This window comes from Dipodomys spectabilis, unplaced genomic scaffold (assembly GCF_019054845.1).
Source record: "Dipodomys spectabilis isolate Male_0828 unplaced genomic scaffold, ASM1905484v1 ptg000256l, whole genome shotgun sequence".
Classification (NCBI taxonomy): domain Eukaryota; kingdom Metazoa; phylum Chordata; class Mammalia; order Rodentia; family Heteromyidae; genus Dipodomys; species Dipodomys spectabilis.
Window position 1 is genome coordinate 1,551,935 of NW_024870933.1, and position 24,850 is coordinate 1,576,784.

The 24,850-nt window shown below is 33.6% G+C and overlaps 1 protein-coding gene across 2 annotated transcripts in view; it reads left to right on the forward strand.

The window, feature by feature from the left end:
- Positions 1 to 24,850, forward strand: part of Kcnh7 (potassium voltage-gated channel subfamily H member 7) — a 469,024-nt gene that overhangs the window by 392,839 nt on the left and 51,335 nt on the right. For both annotated transcript variants that reach the window (XM_042699490.1, XM_042699491.1), the window contains exons 7-9: positions 3,620 to 4,045; positions 15,673 to 16,072; positions 23,969 to 24,168. In XM_042699490.1, coding sequence (XP_042555424.1) covers positions 3,620 to 4,045; positions 15,673 to 16,072; positions 23,969 to 24,168 — 1,026 coding nt within the window. The remainder of the gene's footprint in view (positions 1 to 3,619; positions 4,046 to 15,672; positions 16,073 to 23,968; positions 24,169 to 24,850) is intronic.

Genomic DNA, 24,850 nt, shown 5'->3' on the forward strand with positions numbered 1-24,850 from the left:
TTAACTTCAAGTAAACAAAACCTCATAGAGTTACCAAGTAATGCCATTTAAATTGGTTTTTCTAAGCCTAGTAGGAGCAGAGTTTGTCTTAAGGATTAAGTTAGATTATGCTAACATACCAATTAAATCTTTGAAGTTGGTAATACTATTTTGACAATATGCTTTTTAAAAAAGGCATTGAGCTTAGAAATGAAAAATGTATTTACCTATTATATTAAATCATACAAAGAATTAAGTTCAATGAGTCTTGATGCAGAGAATTTTCAAATGGTGAATCAATGAACAATTATAGCTTAAGTTCATTGGTTTAGTGAAATATCTTACAATTATTACATTTTCATTTTCATTATTATATTCATATCTTATAGCTGTCTTAATAAAATACCAATAAGTGCATATCTTAAAAATAATTAAAATTTATTTTTTCACCATTTGGGTATCTAGTAGTCCAGAATCAAACTGCTGGTAAGATTGGCATCTTCTAGAACTTCTGGTGGAAAAATCTATCTAGTTTTCTTTTTTATTCTAATGGCTACTGGCAATGTAACCTATCTTAGCTCAAAACTGTACCCTCCTCATTGTCATATGATATTTTTCTTGTGTGTCTTTATGTCTGTATCCAAATCTCTCTTTCTCTTCTTCTAAGGACATTCATTCTAACCTTTATGGCTGCATCTAAAGTTGATTATATCAACCAAGGTATTAAAAAGTTGTATTTGTAATTACTAGGAATCAGAAGTTCTGCATATAACTTGGGGACATACCATTTAACCCATAATAGTCATATTATGAAGTATAAGTAAACAGAATTTCAAGTTTATTATATTTTTGAACATTATAAATAAATCTAAACAAAGTTGGTTCCAAAATAATTGTAGTCCTCTTTAAAACAGAACTAAGTGTGAGAAATTTTGACCTAAGTCTCAGAGACTGAGGTCTTGATCATAAAACATTAGATTTGGACAGTCTGGCTCCACCGGAAGTTACTATATTGGGCTTCTTTAACTTTATTGATTATATTCCCCTCCTTGTACAATGTTCTTCCTTTTCTGACTTCTTTATCCCCAAAGAGCATGAACTTCTAATCTGTCCCGTCTTCCAGAAAGATCTCCTAACCCTCCAATCAGCCCCAGAGCCAGCCATTGAATGAAGCTAACCTCAACAATGCTCCCATTCTCCTGCAATCTGTCTCCCAACAGACCATACATTCCACACTGTCAGCAACAGTCTTCTCTATTTTGCAAATTCCAGCTCTTGGCACAGTGGACATCTAAATGTTAAATGCAAAGAGTTTCAGCTATACTTTACTATTCAAAAGAGGTTCTGATATGACACATGCATTATTACTTTTACTTGTAACACACAGCATTCACATTTCCCATGTGAGAGGTTGGTTTCAGAAGCATGACACTTGAGTATAAAAAAATCACTTTTTTTAAATGACCCTTGTATTGTTCTCTTTGCATAACCACATATCCCTTCCATGAGATAAATTTGTAAATTTAGAGATTTACAAAGACATAAGTAGCTCAAAAATCTTACTCTTGTTTTGCTAGAGTAATTTGTTTACACAAAGAACTCTAATGGGAAATTGCCTGGAATCATAGAAAAAGGTCTGTATTTTTTTAGATGATTTTTGAAAGCCAAAATGAGGTTTGGGGTTTTACTTCTCACAAACTGAATAACACCTAAGTTTTGAAGAAAGGGACATTACATGAAATAATGATACTTTCATAGATGTTGCCATCTTATAGACAAAAATGTCATGCACTGGTTTGCTAAACTCAACACAGTGGTGCAATTTATCAAATGATAGATAAGCCAAATGTTTGTCATATTGGGGTTTTGGAAGTTATGTTCTAACATATTTATATATCTTGGAATCTTACAATTTTTAATATTTCCTAATGATACAATTGCTTTTTCACACATATTTTTTCCTAAAACTTAGTTCTTCATTTCTCCTAATGGTTTGTTTACTCTGAAGATTTGTTGGTTTGGATTTATTCTGGGCCCACTAAATTACCAGTTTCGTTATTAGCTGTTATCTGAAAGAATTTCGCATACTTCAGATGAATTCCTATGTTTTAGTTAAGTGCTACATGACATATCATCTGGCACAAGATTTTCAGTCCTTTCACAATAGAAATGGTATCTTCCTAAATGGGGAAACGAGACATGTGATATGACAATAAAGATAAGCTTTAAAATTATAAACTTTCCTAGGTAGTACATTGGTACAGTCAAGATAAAAGTAATATGGATAGAATTACCAAAATTACACAGAATACTCTCTCTAATGGGAGATTACCTGAACTCTGTGCTGCAATGCCAATAATGATATATTTGCTATTTAGAAGCATCTAGTTTAAGGTATGAGTAATGCAAGATTATATCTCACATTTCTCTCTAAAAGGACTTTCTTTACTGCCCATAGTACATAGAAAGTCATTTGACTTTCATGTTTTGAAATTTGGTATAACATCACAAAAGCATGGATTTTTTTCCTTACTAGGGATACAATTAAATTTATGTCTTGTATTTTCATATAAACCAAAACTCTAAAAGTTGAATTAATATATTTTAAGTAATGGCTTATTAGGTACAATGAATCTGAAGAGTTTACAAACTGCTTTGTGGATACAAATCTTGTTTCAACACTTCCAATAATTACTCTAAATGTGTCTTGCAGAATTTTCCTCTCACGATTCTACTTCTCACAGAAACATTTGAAGGAAAGTATATTTGTCCAGAGGGAAAAGTGAAAAGAGAAATTACATTGCCCAAGAAGCATTTTACTCATAAAAATGGCTTATAGAATTTTAACCCTTTGTACAACTCCTTAATAATACCAATTTTAAAAGTATATTTGTCCAGAATATACTGTCATCATATAGGAAAGATGTGTTTACTTTAATCACATTTTCTATTTTCCTGTAATGTTAAAAGTAAATTCCAATGGAAAAATTCTACTTGAGAATTAAAAACTTGAATTTAATTTGTGAAGATTTAGCTATTAAATTTGAGTAAATGGATATGATCATGAAATAAAATAGATGTCTTTCCATAATAGTCAATCCTGTCTTAGATTTGAGAACTCAATAACCAAGCAGTTACTTGTATATAAATGCTGAAATGTTGGTGTTACACTTTTCTCCCTCCCTTCCTCCCTCCCTCCTTTCCCTCTCTCTCTCTCTCTCTCTCTCTCTCTCTCTCTCTCTCTCTCTCTCTCTCTCTTCTCTCTCTCGCTCTCTCTCTCTCTCTCTCTCTCTCTCTCTCTCTCTCTCTCTCTCTCTCTCTTCTTCTCTCTTTCTTTTTTTTTTTTGGTCAGTCCTGGGGCTTGAACTCGGGGCCTGGTTTCTGTCCCTGAGCTTTCATGTGCAAATTTAGTGCTCTACCAACTTAATCCTCAGCTTTACTTCCAGTTTTCTGGTGCTTAATTGGAGATAAGAGTCTCACAGACTTTCCATGATCCTCAGATTTCAGCCTCCTCCTGAGTAGCTTGTATTATAGACATGAGACACCAGCACCTGATACTATTTTCTAAAAACAATTCATAGATTGACAGACTAATTAATGACATTGGTAGTTCATATATGCTTTTCTTTTCTACACTCAGGTTCTTTCTCTGGGAGCAGATGTCCTGCCAGAATACAAACTGCAGACACCACGCATCAACAAGTTTACAATATTGCATTACAGCCCCTTCAAGGCAGTCTGGGATTGGCTTATTCTGCTCTTGGTCATATACACTGCTATATTCACTCCCTACTCTGCAGCCTTTCTCCTCAATGACAGAGAAGAACAGAAAAGACGAGAATGTGGCTACTCTTGTAGCCCCTTGAATGTAGTAGACTTGATTGTGGATATCATGTTTATCATAGATATTCTAATAAACTTCAGAACAACATATGTAAATCAGAATGAAGAAGTGGTAAGTGATCCTGCCAAAATAGCAATACACTACTTCAAAGGCTGGTTCCTGATTGACATGGTTGCAGCCATTCCTTTTGACTTGCTGATTTTTGGATCAGGTTCTGATGAGGTAAGAGTTGCTTATCTTATTTTCTGATTGATTACAGTTTTATTTATTTATTTATTTAAATGCCTATCAATAAGAAGAAGAAGAAGAACAACAACAGTTGTTTTATAGATTTACTATATCTTACAGATAAAATTCATTTTTACTTGGAAATGCTAGAAAATGAAATGGAAACATTTTATCCACTGAAAATAATCTAAGCTCTATCCATATTTGCTGAGAAATGCAAAACTTTATATATCTCTGAACTAACCAAACTGAAATAATTGGTACATATTCTTCAGTGTATTTTTAGTACGTAAAACCTTCTCGGTGTTAAGTCTGCAGTTAACACATAAAATGGTTTCTCTTTTTTTCTCACAACTGGCATTTGAGGCAGAACAGATTTATTGTTTATTTAAATTTTGTAGAAGAGGGCTCTCTATGAAATGTCTTGTTTATATTCCAGATATTTCTCTTAAATATCAGCCAGTTTGGTAAATATTTATTATATGTTCCCAATACCTTATAAAGTTGAAAATCATTAGAAAATAAGAAGTGTGTGTATACTAACTACACTTTCTGTGTATGTAAGTATAATCAGCTACTTAAAGGTGTCTGGTCAAAATAAAGATAAATTACAAGTCCCTTCCATTTAATCATCACAAAATGTACTGTGTTTCTTGAAGTATGTAATGGGAAGATTTCTAGAATATGTGAAGTACCTGGTGTGTTTGTGTGTGTGTGTGTGTGTGTGTGTGTGTGTGTGTGCGCACATGCATGTACACACGGTATTCCTGGTTTGAACTCAGAGGCTGGTGCTGTTCCTGAGCTTCTTTGCTTACGACAGTAACTCTGACTTGAGCCATAGCTCTGCTTTCACATTTTTTGGTGGTTAATTGGAGATGAGAGTATTATGAACATTTTGGTCTGGGCTGGCTTTGAACCATGATCTTTCGGTCTCAGTCTCCTGAATAGCTAAGATTCCAGGTGTGAGCCAACAGTGACTGGCACTTATTTGGTATTTTAAGGCAGTAGGTTGAAAAGGACAAAATCAATGTACAGCATTTAAAATAATTCGTTGTCATATTCTGACTAAGAACCACCCCCCATCTTCTTTGATTTATTTTGTCTTTTCTTTTTAAAAAAATTATATACTTGGGGCAGGGAAGAATAGTGGTAGACTGCTTGCTTTGCATGCATGAACCCCTGGGCTTGATGCCTCAGCACCACAGAAGCAGAAAAAGCCACAAGTGGTGCTGTGGCTCAAGTGGTAGAGCACTAGCCTTGAGCTGAAGAGCTGAGGGACAGCGCTCAAACCCACAGTTCAGGGCCCACGACTGGCAAAAATAAAATAAAATAAAATAAGATATATATTTGTTAATTTTATTTTCAAGGTGATAGGATTACAGTTACATAGGGTTAGAGTTACATAAGTAAGGTAGTGAATACATTTCTTGTCAAACTTGTTACCCCTCCCTCATTTTTCTCCCACTTTCCCCTAACCCTCCATCCCCCAGCTGGGGCTTGAACTCAGGGCCTGGGCACGGTCTCTCCTTGAGCCTCTTTGTACTCAAGGCTAGGCTCTCCACTTGAGCCACAGCACCACTTCTGGATTTTTTAAGTAGCTTATTGGGGGTAAAAATCTCATGGAGATTTTCTGCCTCTCGGCCTCCTGAGTAGTTAGGAATGCAGAGGTCAGCCACCAGCACCTGCCCTTTTTTTTTTTTTTTTTTTTTTAAGTGAAGAATAGATCTCAGGCTGGGAAGGTGGCTCAGTGGTAGAGTGCTTATCTTGCATCATGAGGCTCTGGGTTCAATTTCTCAGCACCACATAAGCAGAAAACGTCAGAAGTAGAGCCATGGTTCGAGTGGTAGAGTGCTAGCCTTGAGCTGAATAACTGAGGGACAGCACCCAGGCTCCATGACTGGAAGAAGAAAGAGAGAGAAGAGTAGATCTCAGCACATGGTTGCACTCTAAGTATCTAAGGCTCTATAACAAGAAAATTTGCCAAGAAGAATGTATATGTTTAGAATTATATCTTCCCTACCTACTAAAAATGTGGTCAAACTGGGGGTCAGCACCATGGAACAGACATTTTTTCCTACAAGACAAACCTTACACAAAACTTAAAGACTGAATTTCTTCATCTGTAAAATAATGATAATATAACCTTCTTTGTTACTTAATTTGAGACACAGGTGAGATAATACATGTGAAAAAATCCAAAAGAATATTAACTGATGTTAAACTAGGTAAGTTCTTCATAGGTACTTCTAACTTGAGGTTTAACTAAAAAGCAGTAAGTAAAATGCTTTATTACTAATATTTACATCACCTAGTGGAAGACTTCTTTAATTATATTATGTAGGCTTGCACATATAAACATAGAATAAAACTTCTCTGTTAGAATAAATATGCGTACACCAACAACACATTAATTAATTCCCTTAATAGGATTATTAAGGGAAAGTGAAGTGTTTACCATATTTAATCAGTAATGATTAAGTTGATAAATAAGCATCAAGAAGCCTAAAGCATACAGAAAAGATAAAGTGTGCTTCAAGAAAGTAATGACAGTTCTTAACTGGTATATGATTTCCTGGATTTGCTTACATTCCCAAAGCTGCTTTGTTTAAGATATGATAGGATAAGGGAAAGTATTATCCAGGATTAATTATTTGCACTACTTACTTGTACTTATTTAACCCATTTAAGATTTTTTTGTAAAATGATGAGATATGTGTTATGGTTTTTAAAAATAAGCTAACATTATATGGAAAGATTGCTCCAGTTTCAGATAATATTAATTACTTATCAAAAGAGCTTTCTGTTTCCTTTCCTGTCTCTCTGGATTAATGTTTCTATTTCCTAATGAAACTAGTCTTTGAAAACTTACATGTAGACAAGATTAGTCAGAAAATGTTCTTTTTATTTTTTAATTGTATTGTCAAAGTGATGTACTGAGGGGTTACAGTTACATAAGCAAGGTAGTGAGGACATTGTCTAACTTGTTACCCCTACCCTCATTTTTCTCCCTCTTACCCCCCTTCCCAGGTTGTACAGTTCATTTCCAACATATGGTCTTGTGAGTATCACTATTGCATAGGTTCCCCCTTTGTCCCTTGTCTAACCATGTCTTTGTTCATCTTCCCTTCCCTAATTCAGATAAGCGTATATATAATACTCAGGGTATCAAAATCAAATAGTGACAACAGGGGATAAACCATAGGGGGAAAACTAAAAAAGAAACAAGATATCACATAGTACCCAGTATTTACCTATCATCTATTAGAAAATAGCAGTTGTTAAATCAGCTAGTTACAGCAAAAAGAAATTTTGAAAAACTGAGAGGAAGTGTTTGAAGGAAAACTGATGGTTTGCAAAGATCAGAGACACAGGGTATGTAATGGGACAAAGTAGATAGCCATCAATGATAGCCAGTAGTGTTCAGGAATCAGATATTACACCAGATCTAACATACATTTGATCTGTGAAAAGAGAGAAATAAAATCATGATAGACTTGGAAAACTTTATGTTTTGCAAGATAGACAATGAAGCTAGTTCTTTATCCATAAGCTATAATATATGCTCATATAATGGTATTTCAGGATACTACTTTTAATATGCATTTTGCAATCAGTGTACAGCAAATATTCACCATCTATTTTTGTTTTTGACAAAACTTTCAAGAAAATCTTAAATTCAAATACATTGATTTGGTAAGTTTTAGCACACAAATAGGAAAAATGTAATTTAGATATTCTAATGAAACAAAAAATAATAGATTATCATATCATAATGCTACAGGTTACTCTGAAGACATATTATCTAGCCAATTGTTTCTGAACTAAAGTTCAGGGTGATGCCTTAAGTTTCAAAACCCCAAACGGTAATTTTTCTCTTAATCAGTAAAGCCAGCTGTTTAAAACTCAGAGCAAACATCTCTACTACAAAATAATAGTCTGGTTGCATCTGCTGTGTTGATTAGAGTCCTACATGAATATTTTAAAGTTTATCTAATTCATTTGCAGAAAGGAATCTTTTATCAAAATATTACTATGCATCTTATTCTGACAGAAGAGATTAACTCAAGAACCTACTGACTGGGATCTTCTAAAGACCCGTGGATGGAAAACTAGAATTCCACCCAATAAGTACTTTACTGGCACCACAAATGAGGAGAGATGAATGCATGGAAAAGGAGAATTTCTACAGGGCTGGGAAGGTGGCTCAGTGGTAGAGTGATTGCCTTGCATGCATGAGGCCCTGGGTTTGATTCCTTCCTCAGCACCACATAAGCAGAAAAAGCCAGAAGTGGTGCTGTGACTCAAGTGGTAGAGCACTAGCCTTGAGCTGAAGAGCTAAAGGACAGCGTCCAGGCCCAAAGTTCAAGCCCCATGACCGACAAAAAAAACGGAAAGTTTCTGGTTGTCACTGGAAGCTTTCTAGGAAGCATAAGACAGAAGAAATGTTCTGATTAGAGGGAAAGCCCATTACGTGCACGATAGTTCCCATCAAACTTAACATCTACTTCAAGAAAAATTATTTTAATGTTCTATTTGATTATCAAATTAAATTAATATATAATATTAAATGCTTAGACATGTAATTTCATGAGTATACTACATAATTCACTACATGATATAGGAAGAAATAAACATTATCATAAAATAAGCTCACTATCCATAAACCTTAGAGATTACATAAATATATATATTAAAACATACACACATACATTTAGATATGTTTGAAATGCCACAAGTTGTCAGGATTATGCAACTAGTTTTAATGTTTTTTGTTTAAACCACAAGTTCAATATGCAAATGAATATTATTAGTTTCTTTGGAAATATGGTTGTAAGTTTATATACTCATGCATACTAATATGCAGGTATATGCATATTTATTTTATATATTTATATATACACCTAGATATATAATCACAGAGTTGACTAATAATAATTTAGTAATAATTTAGCCATAACTTAGTAATAATTTAGGCTGGTGCTCTAATATACTAAATAAATCCCAGAAGACTTATTGTCACTGATGAAGTAATATTATAGGATAAATGAACAACTCAGTAGAAATCCAAATAGAATAATTTAGTCATCACCCAATTTACATGATAGTCAAATTCCTGATAGTTAAATGTATTAACCTGTACAAAAGTTAACTTCTGCTTAAGTTTGAAACTCAGTTTCATAGCTGAATGACTAACATTTTGATTTGTTTGTATATGAATGACTGGAAGGCCATTGAAAAGCTATATAGGATGTAAAAACCTGTGTCGATGGAGACAGTTCCAAGCCTCTGTAAATTCCTATGACTTTTAACTAGCTCACTAAACTAGGAAGTAAAGGAAATGTTAGAAAAGAGTGTGGAATATTGTAAAGACGTAAGTCCAGTGAGGACACAAAACAAGTCAATCAATTGTGTATAATTCTCTTTATTATTAGTTCAGATATTAGCCACAATGCCAAACTAAAGTGACTTGTACAATTCACAATAATTAGAGCCCTGCTTGCCAGTACCTTGAAAGTGAATGGCAAGAGACAATAGAGTGCTGAAAGACTGCACATGGTGAAGGAAATCAAGTAGGAGAATTGTGTATGGGGACTGGGAATCGTTGGAATGGGAATAACTTTGATTAACACTTTGAAAGAGTGAATAAGCTGTTGTCTGCATGGTAGAGAATACAGTAAGATCAAAGTGGTCAGAAAAATGCAATCCTATTACAGGAAGTACAAAACGGCAGTGTGGAAGTGGAAATAAAGATTAAGAGAAGTATTTAAATTTGTGTTGTACTTTGGAGATCAGCTGTATTATTGATTAAATACAGAATTAATTAATTAATTAGAGAAAAGAATTCGGGATAGTTCAAATATGTCTTTGATGCTTAGACAATTTTTTAATAGATGATAATATATTTACCCACTCAGTTAAAACCTAATGAGAATATGGTATGCTATCGTGGAGAAATTCTTGTTTTGGCCATCTTAAGTTTGAGACACCTATTATTCAGCCAAGTGCAGATGACTTGTAGGCAAGCTGGATACCCCATTAGCAAATAGAAAGATGCATATTATGGTTGTTGTTCTCAATGCACTACATGATTTCTCTGTGTGTGTGTGTGTGTGTGTGTGTGTGTGTGTGTGTGTGTGTGTGTGATTTTTTCCCCCATATGGTTTATCCCCTGTTGTCACTGCATTCAATTTTGGTACCCTGGGTATTTTGTATATATATATACTATATTATATATATACATATATATATATAATATAGTATATATATTATACATGAACTAGAGAAGGGAAAGGGAGCAACAAAATGGTGAGACAAAGGGCAAAGGGGGAACCAGTGGAATAGCAATACTAATAAGACACTATATTGGAAATGATCTGTACAACTTACGCAGTGTGGTTTGGGGAGGGAAAGGGGAAGAAAAATGAGGTTAGGGGTAACAAGTTAGACAGGAAATGTACTCACTACCTTGTTATATAACTGTAATGCCTCTGTAGATCTCCTTAACAATAATTTTTTAAAGAGAAAGAAAGTTCGTTAAAGTAAAATGTAAATATAATTATATCAAAGGGTTGCTCAAATCAATGTTTCTATACGGGGATTATGTACCAGTTTTTGTAGCTTGTGTATAAGTGTCTGGAGATTAATATTTGGTAGGTCTGCAGGAAACCCTTGAAATGCAAGTTTTTAATTGCTGGAATTATTCTACAGTTGAGATATACAAACTGTGTCAGCTATATCTAGAACAAAGACGTCTAGGGAAAGCTTTCATGTGCTAATGGGAAAACATTTCCACCAGACAAATGCAAAAATACATAAACAATGAAGACATGTGTTCTACTAATGATAAGAAAAGAAGTGATTTCTTAATTACTGAACTTTTATTGGCTTATTCAAATGTTTTTTCCCGAGCATGATAGCCTCACAAATTAGGGCAGAAAACAAAATCTTGTCAAAGTCAATTTAAACATTGATGTTTGCCTTTCCAATTTCCCTAAATATTAAATTACTATAACATTTTTATTTAAAATCAATTCTAAAATTAAAAAACTCCATTTGGGGCTGGGAAGGTGGCTCAGTGGTAGAGTGCTTGCCTTGCATGCCTGAGGCCCTGGGTTCGATTCCTCAGCACCACATAAGCAAAAAGAAAAAAGCCAGAAGTTGTGCTATTGCTCAAGTGGTATTGCGCTAGCCTTGAGCTGAAGAGCTGAGGGACAGCACCCAGGCCCAGAGTTCAGGCCCCACGACCGGACCCAAAAAAAAAAAAAACCCAAAGACTCCATTTTATGTTAATGTCATTTTGTCTATAAAACATTTATCTTAAGCCAGGCGCCGGTGGCTCACGGTAATCCTAGCTACTCAGGAGGCTGAGATCTGAGGATCACGGTTCAAAGCCAGCCCAGGCAGGAAAGTCCGAGAAACTCTTATCTCCAATAAACTACCAGAAAACTGGAAGTGGTGCTGTAGCTTAAGTGGTAGAGCACTAGCCTTGAGCTGAAGAGCTGAGGGATAGCACCCAGAGTTCAAGCCCCATGATCAACCAAAAAAAAAAAAAAAAAGTATCTTAATTCTAAAACCATAACTTTTTTCTAAAGATGACATAATAGCTCTTATTTTTTAAATAAACATTTAGTATTTTTCCATAAGTAAATGTGATTCTCCTGGTAGTACCAGTAGAAGACATTCTGCAATATTATATGCATGTTGGAAAAAAAAGAATATTGATATTACTGGGTATGCCTTTGTTCTTGTTATCTTGCTGATGTTAATGTCATCCTGAATTTTACATCCTTAAGCATCAGGCAACCCATTGCAGATTACCTCAATATCTTTGATGCAAAGAAATAACATGATACTCTCCTGAACATCAACTTTTCATCATCTGTTTAAATTTCCATAGTTAGCTTATCTGTAACAAATCTTAATTTCTTAAGTATTAACAGTTAGATTCCAGAGAACTCTGCTTAGTTGCATACTTCATTAGCTCCTTCTTCCCCTGATACTTAGAATTCTTGATTGTTTGTATTTTGTTCTTTTTTTTCTACTTTTCTGCCCTTTCTTCTTTCACATTTGGTATTTTTCATTAATTTTGAATGCAAGCAGAAAAGTCTTGTGTGATATAAATAATTAAGAGTACTTTGAGGGAAATCTCAATAGAGAAGAATTTCTGCTCACATTAATATGCCTTATATTAGCCTGAGAGATGAATTTTGGAGTGAATATGAGAAAATTTTAGCAGATATTCATACAAAAGTGCTGATTGTCTTGTAGACTGCTTTCTCCAAGCCTGATCACTATCATAGATATAAATAGTATCTGAAACAAATGACATATTCATGTTCAACTCAACAAATCTTGTTTTAAAAACAAATTTAAATATGTATGTCTATAATACAGTTGGTATCTCTCTATTCAGAGTCTTTGTCTTATACTTGACAGCGCTTCCAATAGCTTCTATTCAAATTTATTCATGCCTATGAAATTCTGTACCATGATTAGCAAAAGATATTGGTTGACCAATTATTTTCCTTTATCATTTACTCATTTAATTTTGTTTATATATGCTTCATTGCATATTGCTAGTAATAAAGTATGGTACAATTTTTCTCAGGAAAAAGCCAAATTTCTATTTTTATAGCATCCTTAGTTATTTGATGTAACATTTGCCTACCATAGATTAGAATCATTTGGTCAATTTTCTGTGTCACTGGGAGGAAAGACAAAGTGAATTTAAATGACAGCATGATATAATGTTAAGTATAAAAGCAAAAAAAAAAAAAGTAATGTGCCAATTGGAAGAAACTTCCCAATCTGGTTGTAAATGTCTTTGTTAAAAGCCACAGTTGGTAGAAGTAATTGGGAAGTTTGGTACAAATAAAGTAATGACAAGCTAGGAAATTCTCAGGTCCTATACAGGCTTATACATATTCAAAGTATAGCTCTTTGGTTGAATTACTAAATATGCCCTTGTAAATATTGAAATGCTGAACCAAGGACTTGAATCTAGTTCTAATATTACTAAATATTTTGAGATAACTAATACGTTGAACGATGTAAATAAGACTAAAGTTACCTGGGTGCTGGTGGCTCCCACCTGTAATTCTAGCTACTCAGGAGGTTAATACCTGAGGGCTGCAGTTCAAAGCCAGCCTGGGCAGGAATGTCCATGAGACTCTTATCTCCAATAAACCACTCAGAAAACTGGAAGTGGCGCTGTGGCTCAAGTGGTAGAGCACTGGACTTGAGCTGCAGAGCTGAAGGATAGCGCCCAGGCCCAGAGTTCAAGCCCATGACTGTCCAAAAAAAAGCATGAAAGAGATTTTTATGGTATGTCTAATATATGCAACCATGTAAGCTGCAATATAAATATATATACATTCTTGTATCAATTATCTTCAGTCAAACGAGTTTACACTGTATTATAAGGTAAATTTTGTCCCATTTTTTTACTTTAAAGTCATGATTATACTCTGCCTATTTAATTGAAAAAAATTGAAGCACTTCATATAGTTCAAGCAACTATCTAGTTTTTATTGTATTTCACTTATTTTGAGAATTTTTTTTCCTAAACTAACAATAATTCCAAGATTTGAAAAATAATCTTCAAATATTTCTGATTTCTCAACACAAGTGAACAGCAGAAATAGAAAAAGAAGCACAGGATTTTGAACTGTAAAAAAAAAGTGAAATATTGAATTGAGGGTACTGAGAAGTCATACAGATATACTTCTTATCTTTCAATGTCCCTGTTTTGTTCATGATGAGTTTGCATAGCCAATATTGAAAGTCTTCCAGTTGGAACTGCAAAAATCTAAGTAATGCATCTGGAGATTAAAGGAATTTCATCAACCCATTTCACAACATACAGGTCTTGCCCACTAGTAGAAACAAAAATGTAGGGATGTTTAAATAGAGACATAAAGAACTGGTATCTATTGAGCATTATCAACCATTGGGTAAGGTAAAACATTGTTATTCTCACAGATGAAAAAACTGAAGGTCAAGATTATATGAGTAATTTGTCTAAGGTAACATACTGGTATGGAACCAAATTTAATCATATTTTTTAGCTCTTCAGTACTAAAAAATATTTATAATACAAGGAGAGAATGTTTGCATTTCTTTAAGGAACACCTAATATTGTCTTCAATCTCCTCATCATTCATTGAAAGGAGATATGTTTTTAAATATATGAGGAAAACACTCCTATCTTCATTGACTCTTAAAAGGAATAACAACATTGAAAATAAAGGACATTTCTCTTTGTGAAGAAAACTTGTTTTAATAGCCAGAATCTAGTTGTAATAAGTTCATCTAAACTACAAATACTTGTCTCACTTTTGTAGTGTTTCAGTCTTACAGAAAAAAATTCAAAGGAAACTAATTAATTTTCCTCCTGTGACCACTGTGGCATAAGAAGGAAAACAAAGCAGAACTCATTGTAACAATTATTAAAACAGTTATTAATCCATTTTAATGGAAAATTTTTCTCTAGCAATTATTTTTCACAAATAATATTAATAGACATGGAGTCATAGTTATTCCTAAGCTGTTTCTTTAATTAAGATGTACATGTTCTTAACACAGTTGGATACAATTTGTAAAATAAACACCAACAATGAACAGATAAAAATGACTCAATAATTGATTGGTAAATACCATGTAACTATAGAATAATTATATGCCCTGTGAATTATATAGTACTTATAGTAGACATTATTTAGGAAACCTAAGACATGAACTTGTAATTTGTACTTAACAGATTTCAAGTCCAAATAACTGGTTAAGTATCCTGTAATTATATAAAAATATCCTATTATTAGATACCTGGTCAGTAATAATCATGCAATTAATTACAGAAATCATACCTGAAAGCAAAATACAATTATAATGTCATTGGAATATCAAGAAACAATTACCAATGAAGGAAAAAAGGAGAAACATATTCAAATATAGAGTGTAATTAATGCATGCAATTATCCAATAAATGTTCCTACACTTACACTTACTTAATTATTCAGATCTTTCTCAATTTCAATGTAAGCTACTTACCAAGACTTTCTTCACCTGCCTTTTCAAAATGATCACTACCATAATACATCCCTCTCTGACAAACCTTCTTTCATACTCTTCTGTTTAACACCATTGTCATATTTTTCATTCCATCTCTCCTCAATAGTCAGCAGTTCTTGTTTCTCCACCTAAGATTAGAAAAGTAAGATTTTATGTTTTACAGTATAATCTTAATGTGTAGGACTTCTAGGCATCAAAGAAACTCATTGGAATGCTTATGGGTGAATGAATGCATTAGTGACTGTCCTTGAAGTATGAGGTTCTTGCTTGGATCTTAAAAGTCAGTTCAAAAAAGAAAAAAAAAGTCAGGTTCTGTGGCCATGGATCTTACATGCAAAGATATTTAAGTAATATCTCATTTATTTTTCAAAGTATTTTCCAAAACAGGTTTCAGTTCTTTTTCTTAAAGAATCAACTTAGTCCTTAATTTAAAGTTTCAGTTATTCTCAATGTTGTCATATTTTAATGTTTCTAACAACTGTGTTTCATGCAAACACACTCTGAATTGCTTACCAAAATCTCTGTGTAACCGTACACACTTATTTCCACAGACGACCACATTAATTGGCCTTTTGAAGACTGCTCGTCTCCTTCGTCTTGTGAGAGTGGCCAGGAAGCTGGACAGATATTCTGAATATGGAGCTGCTGTTCTAATGCTCTTAATGTGCATATTTGCCCTGATTGCTCACTGGCTGGCTTGCATTTGGTATGCCATTGGGAATGTAGAAAGGCCGTATCTGACTGACAAAATTGGATGGTTGGATTCCTTAGGACAACAAATTGGGAAACGGTACAATGACAGTGACTCCAGTTCTGGACCGTCCATTAAAGACAAATACGTCACAGCACTTTATTTTACCTTCAGCAGTTTAACCAGTGTAGGATTTGGAAATGTGTCTCCTAACACCAATTCGGAGAAAATCTTTTCAATTTGTGTCATGTTGATTGGCTGTAAGTAGATTTCTCTTTTGCTATCTGTTAGGATAAAATATACAACAAAATTAATATATCTAGAATATTGAGTATAAAGCAAAGAAAAAAAAGTATAGAAAATCATGCATATAACAAGAGTACATATGTGGGTACCGTATTCCATCAGATCCCAATCTATTTGTAAGGACACAAATGAAATCATGGGTATGTAATTTGTCTTTGGATTCAGAAGCTGAAAATTATATTTCATTCAAATTACTACATTAAGAGATGCTTTTAATTTATTGCTAATGGTTGTTTTATATTTCAAGCAAAAGTCAAGTTATGATTGAAAATATCTTAAATTATCCTATAAATATAGGTAAAGGGATAGATACAAAGATAAAATCATATTCATCCACACAGATATTTAATTGTAATACTATATATATATATTGCCTTCATATATATATACATATAATGTATGTGTATGCACATACATACACAACACATTTCTATGCAGTGCTTTTCTCTGTTATTTTCCAGTTCCTTTGACATTATGGCAAAACCTAAGTCATGGATTTTTACCTGTTATGTAATGTAATTTATTATATATTATTTATAATAAAAAGATTAGGATAAGGTAAAGAAATTTTAAATTAATATTGATGTGTTTTAATTTACTCTGTCAAATCATTGGAGGTAACCTTGATGATACCAGGAGGCAATCCCCAATAGCATGATTGATTTTTTTTACAGCTTCAAAAAAAGCATCACCTTTAGATTGCATACAGATCTTAGATGGAAAACAGATAAGTGATTTTTAATGGTACAACTTACTGATTTTTGAAATGTGCTTAGATAAGACTTATTTATGAAATTTGTATTTAAATTTATATTTACCCAGTTTATCCTCTATTTTCTAATTGTATTTTATATTTATGTGTTTTTACTTTAATAATAGTTGCATAAGAAAATAGCATTCTTTAAGCCCTTAAAATAGTCTACAAATTCAATCCAAGTGTTGGCTATAATTGCAGAGGTAGCATTATATGCGCAAGTAAATAGAAATGTAAGCAACTAAAACATATAGAAATATAAATTCCAGACACATTGAGTCTCCAAAAGTAAACATGGACCAACAATTTTGTGATTATATCTGGACTACATCTGGACTATCTCTCTCTCTTTTTTTTTTTTTTTTGTCGGTCTTGAGGCTTGAACTCTGGGCCTGGGCACAGTCCCTCAGCTCTTCATCTCAATCTAATGGTCCACCACTTGAGCCACAGCACCACTTCTGGCCTCATAGACTTTCCTGTTTGGGCTGGCTTTGAACTGCAATTCTCAGATCTCAGCCTCCCAGGTAGCTAGAATTACAGGCATATCTTGTAATCATAAATTTTGGCACCATATGTAGCAAATAAGAAAAGAAAAATATTCAGGAATGAGAAACACTTTTTCTTCCAAAGGCTATTTCGATATTTATAACATTATTCAAGGCCATGTAAAATTAACAATACTGACGGTCAGGCAGCCAATAAGAAGCATAACAAGAAGCGCACATTGCTGTCCTGCATGTACTAAAAGACTTTTTAGGCCTTATATGGCCTGAGACATTCTCTGTCTCTAAAACTACCCTTGCATACTTAAAAATTTAGAATATTCAAGTGAGTTAAAAATATATACTTAAGTTAAAGCAACTCATCACTTAGTATGAAGATTAAGTGAAATTAATGGGGATATTTGTTATTTTGTTTAGTTTCAATTAAAGAAATCACAATTCTTTATTTGGCCTAAGCCTCTAAATCAAGGAAATGTTGGCAATTCTTTTGATTCATTGCCTGATTCCCTTCCCTCCCCTCCTTACCCCTCTTCTCTCTTTCGTTTCCTGCTTTCCTTCTTTCCTCCCTCCTCCAACTCCTTCTCTCCCTTTTTCCTTTTTCTTTCTTTGTAAATTGTACACTACATTATTTTTTTTAATTTTCGCTTTGTTCTTTCAGTGCTGGGGCTTGTATTCAGGACCTCACACACGATAGGCTAGCCTTCTACCACTCAAGTCATACCTTCAAGCCATGCTTTTTGCTGGTTATTCTGAAGATAAAATCTAATGATCTTTTCTGACTGAACTATCTTCCAACCATAATTCCAACCATAAAAGAGGAAAAACACAAGTCAAACTGGATATAGTAAAATAACTCTCACCCTATTAAAAAAGAGTCTCATAATAAAACACTTGGTTCTGTAAACCCTAATCAAATAAATTATATGAAGTTTAATATTAATAGGAAAAGATATAAGTATTCCTTGAGAAATGTAGTACACATTTTATAAAATAAATAAAATAAAAGATATAATTAAGACTTGAAACTCAGCAATAATAATCCTGAAGTTTTGTATTTATGTAGGTATGTATATTTATTCTTAATATTCCCAAAAGATCTAAGTGTATTAAAAATGACTTGATTTTCCCTGTTTGCTATATTTGTATACAAAGTAATAGTCCCAATACCTGTGTGAAGGCTTATATTTTTTACCTTAAAGCACAACCAAAAATTTAATATAATATATTATATATGTGCCAATTATAACTACAGAAATTATCAGGTGAAACCCTAATTGTCAGTTTCTTTAAGCTTAACCTTTATTATAGAAAATGTTTCGAAGCCAAATTGTGACAAATAGACAATTCATCATGCATATTATATATATAATTCAAAAATATGAAAAGAAATTAAACTTATTACCTAAAGCTGTCCATGATAGCAGATATCTGTAATACTTTGAGAGGGTCAGACAGGAGGATGACAGATTTAATTATAACTGAGTTACCTAGTAAGTTACAGCCTGTGCTATGTAGCAAGAATTGGTCCCAGGGAAAAAGTATTATCTCACTAGTGCAAATAACCCAAATATGTATAGAAGCATTTTCACAAGTTACTATTTAAATGTACTTTCAATTGTGAATAAAAAATAGACACCAGATAATTTATTTTAAAAATAGTCAAAATAAGCCGGGTGCTGGTGGCCCACACCTGTAATCCTAGCTACACAGGAGGCTGAGATCTGAGGCTTAAGGTTCAAAGCCAGCCCAGGCAGGAAAGTCCATGAAACTCTTATTAACCACCAGAAAACCAAAAGTGGTGCTGTGGCACTAGTCTTGAGCTGAAGAGCTCAGGGACAGCACCTAGGCCCAGAGTTCAAGTCCCACCACTGAAAAAGAGAAAAACTAAAGTCAAAATAAAATATAAAGGAAAAATGTAAACAATCATGGAAAAAGTATAAAAATGTTATATATCTGTCTATATTTTAAGATTATAGTATAACTTCGTGTTTATTCAATTTCTAGCAATTTCTAGAAATATAACATATGCGTATATATGTGTATATGTATATATACATGTTACATAAAAGTTATATATTGTAAATTACATAATTTATGTAGACATACATATTTTGAAAAGACACACAAGCTAACAAAATAAGAGTAAATGTCTTCCATCTCTGGCTTGCTTACCAACCTAACAGAATTTCTTGATTTTATAGAAAGTATAAAATAGTTACTGCAGTTGCCTTCTACCTGATGAAGTCATTAGAACCTCATTCTCTCCCTACTAATCAGAAAAGCAAACAAACAACAGAAAACTAAACAAAGCCACTCAGGTTTCTGGAAGAGAAGCATTAAAGTGCAATTCTGAGAAAAGGAACAAGATGGCCCAGGACAGCTTTTGCCTCCTGTCTGAAGGCACCTTCTGGACAGCACTGAATACTGAATGGAAAAACAATCCAAGCAGACCGCAACAGTTCATTAGATTTAGAAAATAAGTTCAGAGGCATTGGAGACTAAGGTGTTGGAATCTGCAATACAGAAAACTTAGAAGATGATCACTAAGACGCAAATTCATAGGAATGGGGTTTTCAAATCTGGCAAAGAAACATAAGTAATGAAAACTGAACACTTGTCAGAGCTCAAAGAGGTATGAGAGACACACAAATTACAACCAGCAGAATAGAAACCTCTCAATTTACCAGAGTATTCAGTAAAAATCTCAGAAAAACAAAGGCACAGTACTAGGACCTATCTAGTTGTATCAAAATTTTAAAAAATAGCCTTGAGTTACAACCTGATTTCCAAAGTAGTCTATCTCTCCACAAAAGCAAAGTCTAATGGCCAAGATTTATTGGACAAAATCCTCAAAGTACAGGAAAAAAGTAATAGACAAATGGGATTACATTAAATGAACATGTTTCTAGACGGCAGAAGATGTAAACAACAAAGGAAAAGATAGCCTACAGTTTGAGAGAAGATATTTGCAAACTATACATCTGACAAGGTTTACTTTCCAGAACGCATGCACACGTGTGCATGCATACACACACACACACACACACACACACACACACACACAAAGCAAAAATACTAATGCAACTAAAAATAATCAATAGAATAAAAAATTATTTCTCAAAAGAAACATACAAATGACAAGTATATAAAATGCATTACTAATCATTAAAGAAATTTCAATCAAAATCCTAATGAGATATTTATTACCTTATTCTAGTAAGAATATTATTAAAATTACTAAAGATAACAAGTGCTAAAAAAAAAGATGTGAAGAATGGGGGAAATGTATACATTGTTGGTGACAGTGTAGTAGTTATATCATGGAACCAGCATGGCATAATCAGAAATAGAACTACCACGGGATCCAGTACTGAGTATAGCCAAAGAAACAAAACCAGTCTATCAGAACATACCCCACTACTCTGTTCATTGTGCCGTTATCCTCAAGACAAGAAATAGCAACAAATGTCCACTAACCAATGAAGGGATTAAGAAAATATGGGACCTATCCACATCAGATTGCAATTTGCCCATAAAAAATGAATCAAATTCAGTCATTTGCAAAATCATGAATGAAACCGGAGACCATTATGATAAAGAAAAGAAATGTGGCACAAAGAGATGAGAATTTCACAATTTCATCTATATGTGAATATATATATATATATATATATATATATATTTCACACACATTTCACAGGATTTGAGAGTGGAATGGTAGTTTGAAGTAGAGTACAAAAATAGAAAGAATGTAAAGAGCTTGATCAATACGTAACTAGTTATGGCTAGATAGGCATAAGAGGGATTTTGTATGTTTTCACTATAAAAGAATGCTATGTTTAAGAAGATAGACATGAGTAATATGATTAATGCATTGTGCAATATATACATGTACCAAAATAGTGCCCATAAAATCTGCAGTTTTTACATTTCTATGTTTGGTTAATATGATTTTTAAAAATAGCACTGTCTAGCATTTTAAAGGGGAAACAGCATAATATTGAAGACTTATTTTTTAATTAGGCAGTACCAATTAAAAATAATAGATTTAAAAATAATAGATATGGTTAAAAGCTGAAAAATAACTTTAGCCTTTAACAGGAGAGAATCCAATAAACCAAACCCAGAACTGACAGAGATAATAGAATTTACAGGCAAGACTAGTCACTTGAACAAATGTGTGTATGGACTACCCCCAAAAAAGAAGAAGCAAGCAGAAAAATAATGGCTGTTTTTTCCCCAAGACTTATGAAAATGATGAGATACAGAGCCAGGAGTTCAGTGAATCTCAAACAGGTTAAATATAAACAATTATATCAAAGCTTATTATAATCAAGTTGATCAAAACTAGTTTTAAGGGGAAATCTTAGAAGTCACTAGAGAGAAAAAAAAGTCATTATGCATAACAGAACATGATAGAAGTTTTTCTATGAGAAATGACAGAAGCAAAAAGATCATGGACTAAGACATTTAAATTACTAAACTAAAAACAAAATCTGTCAACATAGAAATTTTATGTTTAATTAAAATAATCCTTCAAAACTGACATAAAAATCTAGCATGATTTATCATGAGAAGACCCTCAGAAAATGCATAAAGTTCTCCAAGTGACAGGAGAATTATAAAACCTGGAACACAGTGGCTGGGAAGGTGGCTCAGTGGTAGAGCGCTTGCCTTGTATGCATGAGGCCCTGGGTTCGATTCCGCAGCACCACATAAGCAGAAAAAGCCAGAAGTGATGCTGTGGCTCTTCAGCCTTGAGCTGAAGAGCTGAGGGACAGTGCCCTGGTCCAGAGTTCAGGCCCCACAACTGACAAAAAAAAAAAAAAAAGAACACAAAGGAATAGTAACCAAGAAATAGTAAATGTATGAATAAATTTAAAATATTCTCCCTCACTGTTAAATACATTCAAAATAATTGAATATTTATGCTGAACATGTTATCAGTGACATCACATTTGATTTATAGCTTTTGAGTCATGTGTGCAAGGAGAAATTGTAATGACAATGAGACATAGGGCAAAACGTATGCAATGAGAAGTATGCTTCTTGTAGTCTATATGTGGCCAGTCTGCATGTATTGATAATTATATCATTTGTATGGGCTAAAAATGATGTGATATGCTATCCAAAAATGTTCTGTCTTTAGAAGAAAAAATGTTTTCCTAACATCTGATTCTTTCCCAGGGTTTTTCTCCCAAGCCTTATAAGATATACAAAGAAACTAAGCTGAAAAGGAAAACAAATGACCAAGAAAGCTTTTTAGGTTAACAGAGCCTAAATCTACTTTTTTTTTTAAGTGAACAAGTGCCTTACATTAAAAAACAATGATTGTAGTATGTTTCAAAAAAATGTTGGTTGAACATAGTTGAATCAGATATTTTATGATTTTTTTTTCCTTTCTGGGCTGTTGCTTTTCCCCTCTGCCTGGTAATCTGCTCTACCAGTCCCTGAAACATGTATTACCACATCTCTAGGTTCCTAACAGATCCTAAACATCAAATACAGACCATGTATCATGTTCTTTTCTGTTTAGAGTAAAACAATTCTTTGCTAAAAATTTTGAATCTAAGTACAAAATGAAATATATTTTAAATCATGAAAATTAGCCCAAAATGCAAAAATAATAGTATCTACCCAAGCATTGAAAGGATACCAAGGGACATCATAGCATTTTTGCCCCATATTTTTTTTCCCCCACTGGGTACCAGTGACTCAGTAGGCTGAGATCTGAGGATCACAGTTCAAAGCCAGCCTGGTCAGGAACATTGAGACCTTCCTGTGGCTCAAGTGGGAGAGCACTAACCTTGAGCTCAAGGACAGGGCCCAGCTCCAGAGGTCAAGTCCCATGACTAGCAATATAAATATATTTTTCTTACAAAACACTATGATGAATTATTTGGAATACATTATTGACAATATAATAATGTGTAGATTCCTTAAACAGTTGGTCATCTCTTTAAAAATTGAAAAAGTGTTCAAAATAAAATTAAAATTTATAATAGATGTTGATTTATAAAAAGGTTAGATTTATAGTGAAGAGATGATACATAATATTTTTATCAAAAATAAATATTTTTACTTCAATTCAAACAAAAATTAGCTTTAAGATCATCTCTGAAAGGTATTTTTATGTCAGAAATTTTTCAAGACAAAGTATTCATGGCTGGAAGCACAGACCAGAGGTGTAGTGCCTTACTAGTAAACAGAAGACCCTCAGTTAAGACTCTAGTATTATCAAAAGAGGAAGGGGGGAGAAGAGAGAGAAGAGAAGGAGAAAGAGGAAGAGGAGGAAGAGTATGATGACCCATGATATGACTTGCACACTCCTCCTGTGTATAACCTGAAATTACAAGCAGTTTTTACTTTAATTTAGAATCCACGACGAATTTGAGTATTCTCTGTCTTTAGATGTCAGCCTGTCAGTTACACATGCATATTAGTTTGACTTCTTTTTGCGGGAGAGGGGCAGTGGTACATTGGCACAACTGGATTAAGGTAATCACAGTCTCCATGATTGAAAGTATGAAAAGAATATTACATCCAAGTACAGTGTTCTCCCATAATTTTGTTTTTTTTTCTATCTAATCCAGCTCTAATGTATGCAAGCATTTTTGGAAATGTTTCTGCAATTATCCAAAGACTCTACTCGGGAACTGCCAGGTACCATATGCAGATGCTTCGAGTAAAAGAATTTATTCGCTTCCACCAAATCCCCAACCCTCTGAGGCAGCGGCTTGAAGAGTATTTCCAGCATGCGTGGACATACACCAATGGCATTGACATGAACATGGTATGTATTTCTGTTTCCCAAAAAAAAGAAGTGCCAGAGGCACTATAGCTAGTCAAAGCGGAAAAAATCCCAGTCTCACCAGCTTTGAACCCCTTGCTTTTGTTTTTTCTTTTTCTCTCTCGGATGTTTATTTTCTCCCCTGGAGATAGTGTCTCATTCTCAATTCATGGCATTGCATGGTGCTATATCTAGTTATACTGTGTGGCGAAGGCATTATAACATGATGCAAACTGATATAGCTGGGTGTGGTAGAGCTCCCCTGCTGGTTACAGAAAGCACTGCGTTAACCAGCGCTTGGGTTTTCACGACAGAAATTATTTTCCTGAATGCAAAGAAATTGCTAGACCAGTGTCTAATTAAAATTTAGCAACTACAATTCCCCCAGAGATCCAAGAGTTAGCCAATTTAAAAAAAAAAAAGACCTTTTGAAAATTTATGGGAGAGGTTAGGGAACTTAAGTACATCATGAGCACTTTCAGATAGGAAGTTCATGCTTCTTTGAACATCTTCTGTCCTATATTTCAAACAATTGACATTGTGCACCTCTGATATACTTGATTTAATGAATCTTTTCTTTCAAGGGGGGATATAGATTCCTTCATATCTTTTTAAGCAAATTCAACATCAAAAAATCACTTGTCATCACCTCACCTCCTGTATCACTGCTCAAAACTCCACATAA